Source organism: Hibiscus syriacus, unplaced genomic scaffold (genome assembly GCF_006381635.1).
Source record: "Hibiscus syriacus cultivar Baekdansim isolate YM2019G1 unplaced genomic scaffold, ASM638163v2 tig00112530_pilon, whole genome shotgun sequence".
Lineage (NCBI taxonomy): Eukaryota > Viridiplantae > Streptophyta > Magnoliopsida > Malvales > Malvaceae > Hibiscus > Hibiscus syriacus.
Window position 1 is genome coordinate 1,569,240 of NW_024063358.1, and position 20,574 is coordinate 1,589,813.

The window sequence follows — 20,574 nt, forward strand, 5'->3', positions numbered from 1 at the left end:
GTTATATATTGAGTCGGGTTCTAGTCAGGTAAAATCTTATTTTGATGGTCGAATCGGTCTCGGATGAAGAATTCCTTAATATCGAATCGGGTCAGGTGGACCCAAAACCCGACTCATGTCCGTCCATGTCCCTATTTCAAAAAAAAATAAAGTTTTCTCCACCCTGTTGAATAGCTTCTCAAATATCAGATCATGAATAAAATTGTGTGACTCAAAAATTTCAAATATATAATATTTTGGATAAAAAAAATATGGATATCCATGTGAACACTCCTACCTACCAACCATTGTCATCACCCTATTAAAAAAAGTGTTACTGTCCTACCCACCATAACAATTTTCACATTATGTTATAGTCAATAATTGAAGGTTGTCCCCACCCTATTGAATACGTGTCAGATATGTAATGTATCAAACAAGTGGTCTGTCTTGGCTCCTCTGTTTTAGGGCCTATAAATCGAACCTCGATAGCAGAGCATCTCCAAAACCAATCGAACCCCTCCCCAGGAAGTAGTGCTCAACCAGCAGTGCGGATCATGGGATCCATAGTGGTAGATTTTTTTCAAGTAAACCCCAAGGAAGCCTCTTCCATTGATCTTGTTAAACTCTTGTTTTCTAGCAACATAAAGAAGAGGAAATTTATCAATTCTTCTTACGACAGAGAGGAAAGTTTCGCATATAGGTTTATTATAGTCCTTTCGGTACTGGTACAAAAGTTTATGCTTGTGATGTCGCCCCCAATGGAGTTGATTGGGAACATTCTAGAATATGTACTCAACTTTCATCACTCTAATGGTGGCTTCATTGGTATCCTTAGAAATATCATGCACGGTATTTATTTAATCTTTACGTCCATTACTTGGTAGTTTTCCACTAACATTGTCTAATTATTTATCTCTGTGCTTTGAACAGTGAAGGTCGTGATTCCACAGGAACTCTGCAGAATTTCTGTCTTTAATAGGACTTTTAGACGGAAGAAAGAAGTTAGACAGTGAAATTAGACATGGAGATCCCATGTATTATCCAGCACTTTCGATTATGGCTTGTAAAACAGTTTACAGCAATGCTGCTTATAACAAAGCTGTAATCGAAGATTCATGGAAGGTATATACGAGTGCTTATAATTGTTATTTATCAAAGAAATTATATCAGTAAACTTCCATTTAATTGTTTGCAATGTTTTTCCATCTGCAGATGGAGTTCTTGAAATTCGAAAATTACTGGAATGGTACGTCGGTACCCATTTCAATTACTTCATTTTCATTGTTTTTCAATTTATTAAGTGATTGGTTTTGTTAATTATTGATGACTTGGGACAGATTACACTGGAAAACCCGACACACAAGTTGTGATGTTTCGGGATAGAGATGTTGACCACGACACCATCGTTGTTTGCTTCAGAGGAACCGAACCGTTTAATCTCAATGATTGGTGTTCGGACGTAGACTTGTCTTGGCACGAAATCCGCGACGCCGGAGGATCCACAGCGGCTTCTTGAAAGCCTTGGGGATGCAAACTGATGTAGGATGGCCGGAAGAAGTGGACAACGATTCATACTCCGGTGGCCGCAGAGCAGCGTTGGCTTACTACGACGTAAGGGACACGTTGAGAACCCTTTTGAGGCAAAACCCCGACACCAAATTTATAGTGACGGGCCACAGTTTGGGCGGCGCGCTGGCTGCTCTCTTCCCGGCGATTTGCTTTTACCACGACGAACGATTGTTGCTCGACAGAATGGAGGGGATTTACACGTTCGGACAACCCAGAGTCGGAAATGAAGCGTTCGGGAACTACATGAAAATGAATTTGGATAAGCGTGGTATTGAATTTCGCAGATATGTTTACTGTAACGATATGGTTCCTAGGGTTCCTCCTAACTTCGAGTTCAAGCACTTTGGTACATGCGTTTATTACGACAGCAGATATCAATCTAAGGTAAAAAAAATCATTTTTCCCTGTTACTCAAACTAAATTTTACTGCCGATTAATATATCTTATTTAAAATTTTGTGTGGGGATTTTAATTTGAATGCAGGAAGTTGAGGAAGTTCCATATGAGAACTACTTTTCAATTTGGGGGGCTATTGCGATGCGAAGAAACGCCATGTTTGAGCTGCTGAGAGGCTTCTTTCTGGAGAGAAGGTATGGAGAAGATTACAAGGAAAGTTGGCTGCTATTTGGAATGAGAATGATTGGATTGCTGATTCCCGGTTTGCCTGCCCATTGTCCCCAAGATTATGTCAACTCTACTCGTCTCGGAACCGTCGATCTTATTCACCGTATCCTCCACCATTAAAATCCCTCCTCTAGGAGTGCGTGCCCTTGCTAGCTTGTACCAGATCTGAGAGTGGATTTGGCTTCTTCAATTTTAAGATTTCGAGGAATAAAAAAAGAATTACTATATTTGCTTTTGTTTTATCCCACTCCGTGTCTTTCACGTTGTAACTTTTTCCCCATCTTGTAGCAACATCTATATTTTAAATAAGTTGTTTTACGATTTATAATTACGATTTATAATTACGATTTATGTGCTGTTAAAAATATATGATATTTAACGGGAATGATTAATTTGATTCATATTTAAATCTCTAATGACATGAATTGCTATTGGAAGCCTTTCTAAGATTTATTTCATTTGGCACAAGATACCATAAATATTCTTATGACACTTACTTTTTTTAGTAATATAAGGTAAGTATAATTAATATTATATGTTCTAAAAAAATTTAACCATTTAAAAATGAAAATTTAAATATCTTATAATTTTTTTGAAATTTAAAATATTTAAAGAATAATTATTACTCTTTTAATTATGAGAAAATAACCTCAGATCAAAAATGTCTTATAATATACGATTTTAATCAACTTTTTTTTGGATTTGTCAAAATGACCAACTAAATCGTAATGCGATCGATAATTCGCAACGCGATCTCCGGTATCGCAAATCAATTTCCAGATTCGTAACGCGATTCTGACTATCGCACTGCGATTTTCCAAATTCGCGTTGCGATTTTCCTAATTCGCAATGCGAATACGTAAATCGCAATGCGAATACGTAAATCGCAATGCGAATACTTAAATCGCAATGCGAATACATAAATCGTAATGCGAATACGTAAATCGCAATGCGAATCTGACTATCGCAATGCGATTTACATAGCGCCATTCGTATCAACGCGTATTTTTTTTTCAAATTCCAAACACGAATATATTAATATATCGAAACACTGAACCGTCCACAGTATATCCGGTAATCGCAACTCATAACTTAAAACCTTAAATCACAACTCAGTCTCATCTCCATCTCACTCTCTAAGGCGACATCCGTCCCCATCTCCGATGAAATCAGTCCCCATCTCAAACGATATCAGTCTCCATCTCCGGCGAAATCATTTACGGTCAGAAATGGAAAATCAATCAAATCAACCACCTATGGTTAGTTTTTTTAATTATTTTTATTTTGAAATTTTTGCATTATTATTAGGTTTTTCATATTGAAATTGATGATAAGTTTACTGGTGTTTTCAATAATAGATTAACATTTCACTTTGATTGCTTATTATATTCATTCGATTGTTGCAATACTGCTAAACTGTTTAGTCTTTAACCTGTGAAGTTAGTATTTGTCTTTGTTTTGTCTTTTGGTTGAAGTAATGCAATACATTCAAGTTTCTTTCAATTTTAGTATTTGAAACCGAGAATGACTATCGCAATGCGATTCTGTCGTTGCGATTTTCATTTCGCGTTGTGATTCTTGCGTTGCGATAGTCAAATTCGAGTTGCGATTTTCATTTTTCGTGTTGCGATTTAAAGTTTCAGAAACTATTCTTCTTCTGCAAATTGAAACTTGAATGAATTGCATTACTTCAACCAAAAAACAAAAACAAATACTAAATTCACAGTGTTGCAAATTTAAGTTTGAAGAATAAACTACTACTCTTTATGTTTATTGTTCTTGTTATATCTTCACAGTGTAGTTTTTGGCATATCTAAATTGGTATGTTTATTGTTTTTGCAGAACTTTTATTCGGCTCAATTGACCTTAAGAAATAAAGTAAGCCTGGCCAAAACAATTGCGTCGAAGCTTTCACCTGCACAAAGAAAAATATTTGAGGATACTTGCTTCGGGCCATGGTTGAAAGTACAACATCCGGGTGGAGATGCTATGTTGACCCATCTGTTTCTTCAAACCATGACTAGCGATCTACCAGAGACTATACAACGTCGTGATGAAGAGATATGGTTTGATTTTCCACCGGCGTATACGTGTTTTGGGCGGGAGGAGTTTGCTTAATCATCTACGCTTCGGACACGATGATGTAGATCGGTACACTAGACATATTACCCGCCTATCATGGTTTTCCTGGGTTTTCCTGAGCTGTCAACAGAAGTCGAATTTACACGTGGAAGACTTGACGAGATTATTGAATAAGAAAGATGGTTTTACTCGGATGGATGACGTTGATGTTGTCTGAGTATGCATTCTAATACTTTTGCAAGTTGACTTTTTAGGCAGATAGGCTCGACAACCTATTCCTAATGATCTGATTAAATTGGTAGATGACCTAAATGCATGGAATCTGTTTCCGTGGGCTTCGTATCTATGGAGAGCTACATGGAATAAGTTGTCGTCTGCCTTTAATGATCATAAAAGTTTGCGTGGCGATGGTTCCAAATACACTTTGTCAGGCTTTATTTGGGCCTTTAAGGTAATAATTTTTATATATGTTTCCAAAATTATAATTAATTCTTTAACAATTACTATGTTTGTTATTATATTGTTTGTAGATTTGGATATTTGAGGTCTTTCCAGCCATGCAAACATATGCATTAAAAACTTCTAATGATATTCCTAGGGCTATTTCCTGCAAGAGGAAACGGTCCTTGCAGCAATGGGAAGATTTACTACCGTATACTACAATAAATAATGTAAGTTAACACAAATACTACCATATGTTTATAAACAAGTTATTACTAGTACACGTTTAACTTTGTTTGAGCTTTTATATTTTTAGGAGGCCAACACTCTATTACAGAGGCTGACACCCATGGAAGCTGAGTTTGCCACTGATTGGTGGCAAGCTAGTAAGCTTTTTTTTGATGGCACGGATGATGAGCAGCCACCACTTCGAGAGCCATCACATCACCCAGAGCCATCACCTGATCGACTCGAATATACACCTCCACAACGAGAGTCATCACCTATTCTGTCACATCATCGAGCCTCTTCTCCACCATCACCTCATGATAGGCGACCGGCAAAGATGCCACGACGTTTATCTCCCTGTTCTCCACCTCCACCTCCACGGGATGATTTAGGGGACTTACGTAATGAGGTCAATGCCTTGCGTGAGGAGGTCGGTACTTTACGCGATGACAATGGTGCATGGCGTGTTGAGGTGTCTACTTTACGTGGTGAGGTAGCAGCTCTACGTGAGATTGTAGCATCGTTGTAGAACGAGGTTCATACTCTACGCAACAAGATAAGTTTAATATTTTTCATATTTAACTTGATGATAAATTTACTCGTAATTTCACTTAGATTGCTTAGTAAATTCATTCGGTTGTTGCCAATACTGTTTAACTGTTTATTCTTTAACCCTGTGAAGTTAGTATTTGTTTTTGGTTGTCTTTTGGTTGAAGTAATGCAATCCATTCAAGTTTCAATTTGCAGAAGAAGAATAGTTTACTATCGCAATGCGAAAATGACTATCGCAACGAGAGAATCGCAATGCGAAATGAAAATCGCAACAACAAAATCGCAACACGAAAATGACTATCGCAATACGAATTTGACTATCGCAACGAAAGAATCGCAATGCGAAATGAAAATCGCATTGTGATTCTCTTGTTGCGATAGTCAAATTCGCATTGCGATAGTCAAATTCGCATTGCGATAGTCAAATTCGCATTGCGATAATCATTTTCGCGTTGCGATTTTAAGTTTCAGATTCTATTCTTCTTCTGCAAATTGAAACTTGAATGAATTGCATTACTTCAACCAAAAGACAAATACTAACTTCACAGTGTTGAAAATTTAAGTTTCAAGAATAAACTACTACTTTTATGTTGTCATTGAACCTGCACTAAACCTATATGTTGTCTTTTAAATGTTTATATAAGCTTACTTCTGGAATGTTATCTGATGCATTTTGTGAACAATGATATAATAATGACTTGGGTGAATACCGTGCAAGTTTGAAATATATTTGTCTTTGTTTTCACTGTTTAATATCATGTCTGTTTATTTACTGATTTATGTATTAATTTATTTTTAGCGGCCCGCTAAGGTGGATGCTCTACGTCAGGTTTTTCTTGCAAGACGGAGTTCACTCATTAGTGCGAAGAATCCGTAAGAAAAAGCCCGACTCACCTGTCATCGTTCAATAGGCCTCCCCTATCGTTCAAGAGGCCCCTATCATCCCTCAAGAGTCCCCTCCCACCATTCAAGAGGCCACTGTCATCGTTGAAGAGGTCCCTCCCAACATTCTAGAGCCCGATTCACACGGCGTAATATATCGAATTATTGAGAAGCCCCCTCACGTGCCTGACATGATGGATGATTGTTGGCTTTCGTATAAGTTACCGGCCAGTACCATTCCGGCAGATGAAGTGGAGAGGAAACAACTAACGGAAACAATTCTGGATAATACCCTTTGGTCTAAGACCGCAGTTGATTTTTATCTACATGAGCGGAGCCAAGGGTGTAACACTGACATATACAAACTCAACGATGATATGCATTTATTGATTGAACGGTCTTGGTGGGGTGTATTATTAGGGGTTGAAGACAACGGCTATTTCGATGGGGGGTAAGTCTTATATTTCTTCTTATATTTCAGTTTGATTAATTTTTTTTAAAATTTATGTAATTCACTAATATATGTCTTTTTTTGAAAAACATCATATTGATGCATGAGTGACACGTCTTCTAATTGTAAGGAAATTGAAGAAAAATATAAAAAAAACGCGATATACAATTATGCCGACGTCTTTTCACGTAGTTCACTTGAAGAATCAACGACGGGAATCATATGTGTTGGCTAATGGACAAGCTAAATTTTATCCTGCATGGTGGGAGGTCGATAAGGTTAGTATATTTGTTTAAATATTTTAAAGGTGTTCATAAATAAGTGCGCAATTTGAATTATTACATTTCGATGCATGTGTTTATCCCTGTTTTGGAACGTACTCATTGGCTTCTCGTCGAACTTCAGCTCTCATCCCTAAAGACAATAGTATATGACAGCATGATAAATTACATATAATTGTCTGATTTGAGAGATATTATTAAGTGATGGAGCTCTCATTTGACTAAATTCTTGGATGCAATTAATTATTGGACTAATTCTGGAAACAACAAGCCAAAGAAGTTCAATGTTACAGTTATCAGAGACGAGACCGCGACACAACAAACGAAGGAAGCTAGAGGGGATTGTGGTCCTCTCGTATGCATGTGCTTGGAGCGTTTGACGACAGGAAGTACACAGTTTCTACCTCCCACCGATAGAGATAGAAGTGCAGTAGGCTTGTGGTTTCGGCATTTTATAGCTAGAGCGATATATGCGAGACGCTGCCTACCTGCATCCGCGTTATGAAAGTGCCCATAAAAAATTTGTAAGTCAAATGCAAGTGTTGTTAAACATATATACTTTTTTTGGTTTGAAAATGTTTGGTTAAGTAGCTAGAATTCAATAATTTGTTGTTTGTAGGTTTTAGATATGTAGAAAGTGTTGTTGATTCAATAATTGATGAGGAAATAATTCTTATTATTATTTTTTGATTGTTTAATTGATTTGTAAAAGATGATTTGTAAATGTTGATTTGTTTAATTGATGTGTACACAATTATTATTTGTGATTGTTTAATTGATTGAAATGTAATAGTTGATTTGTTGATTTCAATCTGCATTATGTTGAATGCAAAACAGACTATCGCAACGCGGAAATGACTATCGCAACGAGAGAATCGCAATGCGAAATGAAAATCGCAACGAGAGAATCACAATGCGAAAATGAAAATCGCAACGCGAAACTAAATTCTTGTTGCGATTTTTATTTTCGCATTGCGATTCACTCGTTGCGATTTTCATTTCGCATTGCGATTCACTCATTGCGATTTCATTTCGTATTGCGATTCTCTCGTTGCGATAGTCATTTCCGCGTTGCGATAGTCAATTCCGCGTTGCGATAGTCATTTCCGTGTTGCGATAGTCATATTCGCGTTGCGATTTCCGCGTTGCGATAGTCAAATGAATGTCTAATAAGTGATAACAACTGAACATATCATAGCAATGTTCAAACTCAAGTTACTAATACATGCCTAATTGAAAATGTTAAAAGTTCACACATAATATACACATAATACACGTTTGCATTTAAAAATCACCTAATTAACAGTCCCAAAAGGTGAAGCGGTTGTGATTGGATTTTGATGAGGATCCATATTTTGGTAGAGGAAAAGATGATTGTGATGGCACTGGTGATCCACATGTCAACCTTGTATGACCACTTTCCTTGCACCGACTACATGTCGATCTCTTCTTCTCTTCACCCTTAGGCGGTATACGATCGTGACTTTTTGGTAAGCCAGGTAACCTTCTGTTCATGGCTGGTGGCAAAACTGTTTGTAAGTCATCTGGTATGTCCCACTCAGAAGGATGTGGAATATGGTAGACAATCTCGACATAAGTCTGTCGATATACTTCTGTAGTGTAGCAATCCATAGCGTATGCGCTTGAATCATCTTGGTTTAGATGAAGAGCAACTTTTATAACATGGCCACACGGATAACCAGATGTTTGCCATTTCATACAACACACGTTTGCATTTAGATCGACAAGCCCATTTAAGTTATTATCCAGTACTTCAAACAAAGTGTTTGAACATGGTTCAACTCTCCATGACGTTGACTTCACAACACGTTTCGTTATCTTTTTTCAGTCCATGGTGTAACACGATGTTCCAATGTTCCTGTAAATTTAAATAAATAATACTTAGTAAAATATATGATAAGTTACGAATTTAAAGAAATAATACATGCATGGTTTCTTTTCTTGTAGTACCACTGTTGAATAGAGGCTCGAAAAAACTCCATTAACATAGTAATGGGTAATTTCCGGGAATGACGACTTAGAGCGTTGATTGATTCTGCACTATTAGACATCATGAAACCATATCTTGCTCCAAGATGATGTACTCTTGACCATCTTTCAAACCCGACATCTTCTACTGTTTGAGCACACTGAGGCAAAACACGTCTTAAACAGTTTATATGCTTATTAAAATCCACTTCCCGACAAGCTTTTACAGCCTTCCAGTATGTCCATTTGTGATTTTTTATACCAGCAGACCTTGATTTTAGATTTCTATACAAATGAACACCACAAAGTCCATGAAAAGCATATGGGAAACACCTTCTAACAGTGTTGTAAATTGAGTTTGCCCTATCGGATATGATTGTCAGATTGCTAATAGGACCTATGCAATCCCTAAGATGCCTCATAAACCATGTTATGAATCAGAGGTTTCATATTTTCCAACCTCGTAAGCTATTGGCAATATCTCATTGTTAGCATCCATGGCTACTGCTAATAAGTTTACTCCAAGGTATCGACCTTTTAAATGTGCTCCGTCAACTATAATAACTGGGCGCATGCAAGTAATAAACGAACGAATCTACAAAATCATATACACAAGAAATATAATCATTTAAATGTGAAATACATGTAACTAACAAAAATGAGTCAACAAAATTATATTGATTTACTAACCGCAACACCAATGGCGATAAACAGCAACTCAAAGCGTCCATCTCTATCTGTTTTGATATGAGTTACCGACCCGGGATTTTTCAGCTTTAAATTGCGACAATAAGCCGGTAGTTGGGCAAACGATGCTTCTGGCGACCCCCTCAACAATTCCAAGGCATAACATTTGGCTCTCCAAGCTTAAGAATATGAGATACTAATCTTGAACCGAGCATTCATGTCAGTCATAATTTCATGTCCCCGATATACCCTACCATTCAAAAACATTAACTCAGCCAGAAAACCACCCAACACCTTTTTGTTTGCCTGTCTATGGTGAGGAAAAACTTGGGTTCTTGAACATGTATGTTTATCAATAAAAGTCCTAACTTGAAACATTTCGCAATCTTTTATCCTCTTTGCAATCATACGCCACGTACAGTTTTTTTCAATCATACACCTTGTTTCGAAACGATCTTTGCTTGATTTGTTAACTTTTAGTTGATAGCCATCTTCCACACATTTCGTATACAAAGCTATCTTCAAGTCTTCCTTTGTATCAAAACAATCATCTTTCTTGATATGAATAATTTTTGTGTAACAATCAACTGCTATATTTACCAACTCTTCTTCCGGTATCTGAAGTAATTCTGGCATATTCCCAGTTATACTCCCGTGGCATTTTCTTCGGGGACTTTTCTTTGGGGATTTCTTCTTCTTCTTTTTCTTCTTCAGGGTTATATGAATTACAGAATGGATGTTCAACATGTTCATTTACAGTCGTAACTTCCTCCTCATTATCATCAACAACATCTTCCTTGGCAACTACTGTTTCATCATCAAAATTCGGGTATTGACCAATATCAAAATCATTACACGCAGGGTCTGTTTCTTCTTTTGAAAAATCATCAAAATCCGAGTATTAACCAAGATCAAAGTCCGGGTATTGACCAAGATCAAATTTCGAATACTGACTAGTACTCACAATTTTTTCTGTTGGCTCATCATCGTCTAACTGGTCAATACGAAAACCGAAATTTGATGCTGAAAGTTGATTGGGATTTGGATTAGGGAAAGGTTGTGGTTTTTGAGATTATGTTTGGTATTGGAAATGTGGTGAAACAATATTTGCTTGGTGATGAAATTGTGGTGGAACCATTAAATTTTGAGCACCATAAACTGGGGTTGAAAAACTTAGTTGATTACTACCCGCTACTGACCCAACTTCACTACTTCTAGGTTCAACAACATACAATGTAACATCATCACTTGAAACACTAATGTAAGCAATGAATCGTTCAACATCTTCATTGTCGATTAACAAATAAACTTTACCATTTCTCTGATAAGATAGCCTAAATCCACTTAGGGGCTCTAAATTCAATTTATTTGCAACACGTAATATTAGAGTTTCATAAGTTAACTTTTTTAATGACAGTTTTAGTTCAAGATTCATAGGTAAAGACATATATTGTAAAACACCATGAACATTCTCTCATGACCCTCCAAAACACAAATCTATCCAAACATGATCAACATTAGATGATTTCATTATTGTAAATTAATTTACTAAACAAACGAGCTGCGAAACTAAAACCTGTTACCGGATGGGGAAGGATGTCGTTGGATATAGGAACGGATGTCGCCGAAGAGAGTGATAGATGGAGATGGAATGAGTTGCGATTTAGGGATTTAGGTTATGAGTTGCTGCTGCTGCGTAGTTATATACCCAAAACATTTGTGTTGCGAAACTAAAACATGTTGCGAATTCAGAAATCGAGTTGCGAATTTAAAATTCAGTATTGCGATAGTCAGAATCTCGTTGCGATAGTCAGATTCGCGTTGCGATTTACATATTCGCATTGCGATTTACGTATTCGCATTGCGATTTACGTATTCGCATTGCGATTTACGTAATCGCATTGCGATTTTTCAAATTCGCGTTGCGATTTACGTATTCGCATTGCGAATTAGGAAAATCACAACTCGAATTTGGAAAATCACAATGCGATAGTCAGAATCGCGTTGCGAATCTGGAAACTGATTTGCGATACCGGAGATCGCGTTGCGAATTATCGACCGCATTGCGATTTAGTTGGTCATTTTGGCAAATAAAAAAAAAATGGTTAAAATCGTATATTATAATGCATTTTTGGTTACTGAAATTATTTTCTCTTTAATTATTAAGATTGTTCATGCTAAGACTAATCTGTTTAATTTTAAAAATAAATTTCTTTAGGGGAAAAAACTAATGTCATAATACCTATTTAATTCTAATTATAAAATAGAGCCGGCCACTCTATTAATTACGAAAACGACTCAATTTAAATAAGTAAAAGATAATAATTGATAATTAGTATTTTAAAATAGACGCAATTCACGTTTTCCCATAATTAAATATTTTTTCAGTGCTTACGTCCACTTTACTTGGAAGAAACGTCTTTTACTCCTCCACTCAATCGAATCTTTTATATTATTTCATAAACGTTATAGAAATATAATATATTTGGAAAATTTTACAATGTTCAATGAATACGGATTAATAACGATGAATATTATTAATTTAATTTATAAAATTTAATATTTTAAAGATTTAATGGATAATTATAAATTAATTAAAATTTAAAAATAAATTATTTAAAATAAAGAATAAATTATATAAATGATTACTTAACTATTGTTACTTTTTATTTTGATAATTATTTTTAAAATTTTATCAATCAGATCTCTTAACTATTTAAATTTATTCATTTAAGCCACTCGTAGTTAGTATTAACAATTTTTTTTCCTTTCATTACCTGATTAAGTGGCTCATCCCTAGTTTTTCAATTTTTTTACAAGTTCAATCTTGGTTCACTGAATCTAGTAATGAAAGGAAAAAAATCTTTGGTTGAAAAGAAAAAAATGCCACATCATGCATAGATATTAATAAAATAAATCATAATGATTAAAATTGGAGCAATTCAAAAGTTGAGTGATTAAATTGAATATTTTTAAAGTTTAATAACCAAAATAGAGTAGAAGAAATAGAAGGTCAGATTGAGTTATTTTCTTGAGTTGGAAAGTAAGATTGAGAGAAAAAAGGATTTGACATGGTTAATGTGTCACGTCAGCATAAAGTAACGGTTTCATCGATCAACGACGTAAAACGTTGGTTAAAGTATCACATTGAGAGAGAAAAAAAAGTGGAGGGCCACGTTAGTTTTTTTGGAAAAGTGGAGGGCTTCATGTACTATTTTGCCTAAATTTAACTTTCAACAAAATTTTCAAATATTATACTGCTTAGGGTATATGACCTATGAATAGTAATAGCCACGTGTGATTGTATATATATATATATATATTGTTTGATTGATTCTTCTGTTCAATTGATTAGATACAAAATATTACTTTATTCCGTTATCCTTCACGTTTATAATTTATTTTAGGCGTTATAAAAAAATTATTATAGGGTAAACTATGACAATCATCACTAATGTTTAGGTTAGTGGTTGTTTTCACTATTGGCGTTTAAAAAGTTACAAATCAATCACTAACGTTATCTTTTTAGCTGACCTTATTCTCATATGTAATGGGGTAAGGGGGAGGTAGGATAGTATGTTGCCCCCAACGCTAGGTTGAGAGCAACTTCCGTGGAAGACATCCGACAATTATGACAATTCTTCTTTTTCTTTTTACAAAATTAAGTTAAAAAAATTGTCCAATCAAACAAAATAACATAAACCCATAATTTTAATGTTTAAAACACACAAAAATTCATTTTCTGGTTTCTTTTGCATTAATTCGGATATTCGACGTTTTTCTCAAAAAATCACCGGTGATCGGTATATTTATCGATCTAACACCAGTCAGATTATATTTTTCGATCTAACACCCTTTACAGTAATGCGCGCCCCTACAGCGCGCTATACGCTGATTTTGGCGTCACGTAGGATAAGGCGCCCCCTGCGACGTGCCTTATGCTGATATGGATACACGTGTGTATAGCGCGACCCCTGGGGCGCGCATTACGCCACGTAGGGTACAGCGCGGGTCAGGGGCCGCGCCTGACCTTTATAATTATATATAGCGCGGGGCAGGTACTGCGCCTTGTATAATTGTTACAACTTTTCTCGGCTATAAATACCCTTCTCCCTCGGGTTAAGTTCCTCACATCTCCTCACATCTCTCCTCTCAACTTATAAATTAATACAACAATTCCGTCAACGAGTCAATAATTCTGACAATTTTCTCATATTTTATTCAGAAGTTCGTGTGATTTTTTGTTATAAGGTAATTTTGTGATAATTTTTTTTTATTATATTTATTGTTTATTATGATTATTTGAAAAAATATTATACTAATTGTTGTCAATTAATTTCTGTGTTTGTAAAATTAGAAAGCGTAAATATACGTCGAAATAGTTTTGCGGTACATGTAATAATATAAAATTATATTATTTAAATTATTTACGTTTATGTGTAAAAAAATTATTCTGTTATATTTTCGTTCATATATTATTTATTTAATCAGCATTGTTTCAGTTGTTTTTTTTTTTTGCAAATATAATATTGTCGCACTTTTAAACTCAAAGAATGACGCGACTTTCAGCTATTGTTTATTATGATGGTGAAATTCGAGAAGATGAAACCGACGTTGTTTTCGTATCAAATGAGCGTGTTAAAATATCATTGAAGAGAAACATAACTCTTGAGGAGCTGATAACGAAGATTTCGAGGAAGATTCATGTTGGAAGTAGTAGTAGAATGTCGTCGTTGCAGTACAGATTTCCAACATCATTGTTGCCATTAACTTATACAGTGTTCGAACTTTTGAATAATGATGATGTTGAAATAATGGTTGAAGCTCAAAGTAATTATTCAGACGCCGAAATTGAGATGTATGCAAAATTTATTCATGTGCGTGTCGTTCGGGGTCAATCATTAAGCTCCCACTATGGGCTAGCTGAACAAGTTGATCAAGTTGACAGCCCAACAGCAGTAATGTGTAATGATTTTAATGACATAATGGGGAGACATTCATCTGCAACTCCTTACGATATGTACCGAGGTGGGTCGACGAACAATCTATATGGCAACATCGCGTCTAGTTCAAGAGGAATACATTCATCTGCAAATTCGTTTGACCTTAATTTGGAGATGCCATCGACACAACCATCTGTGCAGTTCCATTTGACACGATGGCTTCAAGCTCTAGGGGGAGGCATTCAACTGCGAGCTTTTTCGATCTGAATGTTGATATGCCTTCGAGTTCAAGGGGAAGACGTGCAAGTAGTAGGTTCTTCGACCTAAATGTGGAGAGCATGGAGGAACCATCATCTCCACCAGAAGAACCGCTTCGTGAGCCTGGTGCGGATGGTGCTGAGACTAGACTATTATTCACCCAGAATCACCGCAATTCAACTCCGATGATGATGATGATGTGGATGAAGTTCCAGTAAATGTGACACAAACTGACCCTCCAGTACACATATATGAAGCTGATTATGGTGCAATGTATGGGTCAGAATTTACGGATATTCCTCATCTCGGTGACTATGAATATTACTCATCAATAAATAATGGTGAGTTATATTTAGGCATGGAGTTTTCAAGCAAAGAAGAAGCGATGATGACTATAAAAAATTGCAATATCTGTAATTCTGTTCAATCGAGAGTCGACCGCTCCACGACAGAAAAATATGTATGCTACCGTGCACGACGCGAAAACGGATGTAATTGGATGGTTCACGTATCGAAAAGGAAGAGGAAAAACAACAGATGAGAACTAACAGTATACAATGGTCCTCACACATGTTGTGCTGGAGGGGTCAACCAAGATCATCCCAAATTGGACTATGAAGTGATATGTCATGCCATCATGCCCATGGTAAAAGCAAGCTCTCTCATATAGTTGTTGCTGTGTTGATTTCAGCTATACAATGGCAGTATGGGTACACTGTCTCCTATAAAAAAGCTTGGTTGGCAAAACAAAATACCATTGTCAAACTTCATGGCGAATGAGATGCATCTTAAAACGAACTTCCAGGCTGGTTTAGACTGGTGCGGAGGTTGAATCCTGGGACAATTGTGGACTTCGAAACCTCCTATGCATACCATAATGATTGAGTTCTTTGCGATCGATGCCAATTCTACCGGGTTTTTTGGACTTACCCATAGTGCGTTAATGCTGTCAAATACTGCAAGCATGTGGTCCAGATCGACGAGACTTTCTTGTATGGAAAATACAAGCAAGTTTTAATATTGGCACTTGTCCAAGATGGCAATCGCAACATTCTTCTAATTGCTTTTGCTCTTGTTGAATGAGAAGATATAGATTCTTGGGATTTTTTCCTCCGAAATTTACGTGCACGTGTTATCACGAGGGAAAACATATGTGTCATTTCAGATCGCAGAGCTGGGTTCAAAGCAGCAATGGAGTCTTTGGGTCCAATGTGGCAACCACCCTTTGTCCAACATAGATATTATCTCCGACACATTGCTGCGAACTACCATGGAAGGTACAAGAAGAATGTTGAGCGTCAATTAATTGTGCTCATGGATAAGTGAAACTGATATAGTTTGTTTTGTTTCGATCGTTTTAATTTTGCAAAGAAAGCAAGTTAGTAAGTTATACATTTTTTTGATTAGGTTACGAACTATTTCCTCGAACGTTTGAATCAATGCTTCAAGATTTGCAGGTGAAGAACGAAGAAGGATGCGATTATATCAGCCTCATCGATAAAGAAATGTGGACGAACGCATATGATGGTGGATATCGATATGGACACGTGACGACCAACTTGGCAGAGTCAATCAATTCAACTTTAAAAGGTGCACGTCACTTTCCAGTAGCGGCTTTAGTAAAGACTACATATTTTCGTTTGGGGGCACTTTTTACGAAGCTCGGGGGACAAGCTCAAACCTGGATGCAAGGTGGCCATGTCTATCACCCTAGATTAGTTGCAGATCTACAGAAAAAAAATTCTGCATCAAATGGAATGTCTGTAACAAGTTTCTCTAGAAGGCATAAAATGTTTCGAGTCACAGAGTTGTCGTGACCTCTTCAAGAGATTGAAGCTGTGTCGTTAAGAGTAAATCTAAGGGACAGAACGTGCGACTGCGGGTTTTTTCAAGCTCTTAAGTATCAATGCTCTCATGTGATAGCAGTTTGCTCGCATACACGTCAAGACTATAACCATTTTGTGGATCCCGTATACCTACTATATGAAGTTTTTAAGGTATACGAATTTGAGTTTTCCCCCATAGGTAATGACAAAGACCCTAATGAGGTTCAAGATTGGCTTCCGATTATACTAAATCTGAGTTTATTAAGGGAGAGTGGGCGTCCAAAATCCAATCGAATTCATTGCGATATGGATATTCGAGAAAGGTCTAGACAAGACAGAAGATGTGGGCATTGTAGAAACCCAGGACACACTAGAAAAACATGTCCACTTCTATTGCCATCAAGTAACAATTGATGTAGAAATGATGTATTTGTTTATCAAATAATAATTATTGTACTTTAATTTGCATTTACTTCAAGTTAATGTCATTCGATAATCGTTGATGAAAATTAAAAAAATGATACAATAATACGAGATTAGATGTTTAAGTTATATGTGATTATAATAAAAGAGATAATAAGTGACAAACTTAAGAAAGTTATCTAACAATTTGGTATTTCAAAATAATTTTAAGAGAAAATAGCCTCAGTGACCAAAAATCCTAGATAATATACGATTTTGACCAACTTTTTTTGGATTTGCGAAAATGACCAACAAAATCGCAATGCGATCTCTAATTCGCATTGCGATCTCCACTATCGCAAATTCGCGTTGCATTTCGCGTTGCGATAGTTGAAATTCGCGTTGCGATAGTTGAAAATCGCAATGCGATTTTCCATTTCGCGTTGCGATAGTTGAAAATCGCGTTGCGATTTTCCATTTCGCGTTGCGATAGTCTACAGTCGCGTTGCGATTTTCCATTTCGCGTTGCGATAGTTGAAATTCGCGTTGCGATTTTCCATTTCGCGTTGCGATAGTCTACAGTTGTCGTTGCGATTTTCCAAATTCGTTGTGATAGTTAAAAAAAAAGATTTTGTTTCTTAAGAATTTTCTCTAAAAAGATAGTATCCGCGCGGACGTGTCGAAGACACGTATTACCACGACCACGACCACGACCACGACCACGACCCGAGACGAGACGGACGGCGGCGGCGGCGCGCGAGAGTCCCCCTTGTTCTCTATCACTCAACAAGGAAGTGGGAAAGCCAAGCCTTAAATACCATTCCCAATAGTGTTTCCAATACTATGTGGGATTTGAGCATTACCAACACTTGTTCCCAATACTAAGTGGGATTGAGCCTTAAATAGTGATATTATTTTTGAATGTTTTGCTTAAAATTACAATAATCGCGATTGATTGTAGATTGACTTTTAATTATGACATATTTAATCGTATATTACTAATGTAATTGGTTGTTGATTCAGTTGTTTTAAGGTGCATGATTGTTAATTGTTTTCTGAATAATCACATTGTATTGGAAACAAGTGTTGGTAATGCTCAATCCCACATTGTATTGGAAATACTATTGGGAATGGTATTTAAGGCTTGGCTTTCCCACTTCATTGTTGAGTGATAGAGAACAAGGGGGACTCTCGCGCACCGCCGCCGCCGTCCGTCTCGGGTCGGGTCGGGTCGGGTCGTGGTCGTGGTAATACGTGTCTTCGACACGTCCGCGCGTATACTATCTTTTTAGAGAAAATTCTTAAGAAACAAAATCTTTTTTTTAACTATCGTAACGACAACTGTAGACTATCGCAACGCGCAATGGAAAATCGCAACGCGACTGTAGACTATCGCAACGCGAAATCGAAAATCGCAATCAACTATCGCAATGCGAAATGGAAAATCGCAACGCGATTTTCAACTATCGCAACGCGAAATGGAAAATCGCAACGCGATTTTCAACTATCGCAATGCGAAATGGAAAACCACAACGCGATTTTCAACTATCGCAACGCGAAATGCAACGCGAATTTGCGATGATGGAGATCGCGTTGCGATTTCAACTATCGCAACGCGAAATGTAAAATCGCAACGCGATCTCCAACTATCGCAACGCGAAATGGAAAAACGCAACGCGATTTTCAACTATCGCAATGCGAAATGCAACGTGAATTTGCGATAGTGGAGATCGCAATGCGAATTAGAGATCGCATTGCGATTTTGTTGGTCATTTTCGCAAATCCAAAAAAAGTTGGTCAAAATCGTATATTATCTAAGATTTTTGGTCACTGAGGTTATTTTCTCTAATTTTAAATACAACAAACTTACAATAAGTATTAAATGGTAAATGATAACCAAATTACAATAACTGATATTAAATGGTAATAAACAAAATTAACTGAAATAAATTAAAAAAATCAAACAAATTTAATAAAATAAAGTAAGTATTAAATGAGAAATAATAAAAAAATTACAATTAAAAAGTCCAATAAACTAAATACAAATACAATAAAAAACAAAATCTATCGATGCCTACGACGCGAAAGTGTTCTGCAGGGCGGTGACTGTCGGTCTCGAGGAGGATTTCTTCGTATCACTGGTTGTGACTCCTCGCTGTCATCACCATCATCGTCGTCATCGTCGTCGTCGTCTTGAGTAGGTACATTAGGTTGATGAGGAGCTGATGAAGATGAAGCACCTCTATATAATAAGGACCCTGTAGGTGTATGACTGACTATCCCACCGGCCTGTGAAAACTGGGAAAACTCATAAAACCCAGACATCGTTGAGTGTGAAAACTGTACAGGAGGTGTCTGTGCTGCGACCATGGGTGATGAGGATGAACCCGCCAAATATCTAACATATGAACCCAAGTCGGATCTACAAACATAGACCCATAATAGCCTCCAAGAGGGGTAATCTGTGATGGTGGCGGCGGCGGGGTCACAAAAGCAGGTGAAGGCGGTGGCAACGACATCTGGTAATGGAAAGGCGGTGGTGGCATCATATATGGCTGCGGTATGAAAGTCGCTGGATACGGTGGCTGCTGTGAAGGTCCTTCTGGTGTAGCTGAGGATGAACTGGAAGCACCTGCTCTTCGTCCACGAGTCGGGGGACGATGGTGCTGTGTCGGTTTCCTCGGGAAAGGTCTGCCCTCGTGCATCCTTGGGAAACATAAACGGTTTCCCGTTACTGTTGAACCACTCGTAATAACCGTCAGCAACCATCAAGAGGTCAAGTAAAATGGGCTCTCTACGGGGAAGATGTCGATCCTCCCATAACACGACCCACGCATGATGCCTCACCAGCCAATCTGTATATGTCTTGCCGCGTCTATATGTGCTATGCAACTCATCCATATTGCGAGGTGCTTCCGGAATTTGTTGAAAACAACCAAATTACCGGAGCACGCAATCAGTGGAGTGCCACTCGATGGTCGCATAACAGATTAAGGGGACTGTCGCCATCCAAACATCTGATGGGCCCCTCAACTTAGGTGGATCACCGCCCTCACATCATCAGTAGAATATGGCACCCATTCAAACTAAAACAAATATATATAATTTTTATCAAAATAATAATCTAATTATATAACTATAATCTAAAATCGATTTTTAAACATTAAAATTCATACATGTGTGCCAGCATTCTGATCGATTAACACCCTAATTTTTTTCTAAATCATCAGGTAGCTCCTGATGATTTTTCCTATCAGTAGACCACCTATTCAAGAAAAATAATTTCTTATTCACTGTATAAAATTATTAATATACAAAATCAGTTTTATAATTACCTCAGGAGTAACGGAAATACGAATGGGTTCTTGACAACGGGA

At 37.0% G+C, this 20,574-nt stretch overlaps 2 protein-coding genes across 2 annotated transcripts; both read left to right on the forward strand.

Moving 5' to 3' along the window:
• Positions 1-466: 466 nt before the first annotated feature.
• Positions 467-2,500, forward strand: LOC120181643 (triacylglycerol lipase OBL1-like). The gene is made up of 5 exons (XM_039186731.1): positions 467-831; positions 913-1,104; positions 1,195-1,228; positions 1,320-1,935; positions 2,035-2,500. The coding sequence occupies exons 4-5, from the start codon at positions 1,510-1,512 to the stop codon at positions 2,293-2,295; spliced, it is 687 nt and encodes a 228-aa protein (XP_039042662.1). The 5' UTR covers positions 467-831; positions 913-1,104; positions 1,195-1,228; positions 1,320-1,509; the 3' UTR covers positions 2,296-2,500.
• LOC120181775 (triacylglycerol lipase OBL1-like) lies at positions 537-1,498 on the forward strand. Its single transcript, XM_039186835.1, has 4 exons — positions 537-831; positions 962-1,104; positions 1,195-1,228; positions 1,320-1,498. The coding sequence occupies exons 1-4, from the start codon at positions 537-539 to the stop codon at positions 1,496-1,498; spliced, it is 651 nt and encodes a 216-aa protein (XP_039042766.1).
• Positions 2,501-20,574: the final 18,074 nt, after the last annotated feature.

Excerpts from the sequence above, each read along its gene's own strand:
- LOC120181775 (XM_039186835.1), top strand. The coding sequence starts at position 537 with ATGGGATCCATAGTGGTAGATTTTTTTCAAGTAAACCCCAAGGAAGCC. Across the intron at positions 832-961 it reads CCTTAGAAATATCATGCACG|GACTTTTAGACGGAAGAAAG; the intron begins GTATTTATTTAA and ends TGTCTTTAATAG. Across the intron at positions 1,105-1,194 it reads TAATCGAAGATTCATGGAAG|ATGGAGTTCTTGAAATTCGA; the intron begins GTATATACGAGT and ends TTCCATCTGCAG.
- LOC120181643 (XM_039186731.1), top strand. The coding sequence starts at position 1,510 with ATGCAAACTGATGTAGGATGGCCGGAAGAAGTGGACAACGATTCATAC. Across the intron at positions 1,936-2,034 it reads ACAGCAGATATCAATCTAAG|GAAGTTGAGGAAGTTCCATA; the intron begins GTAAAAAAAATC and ends ATTTGAATGCAG.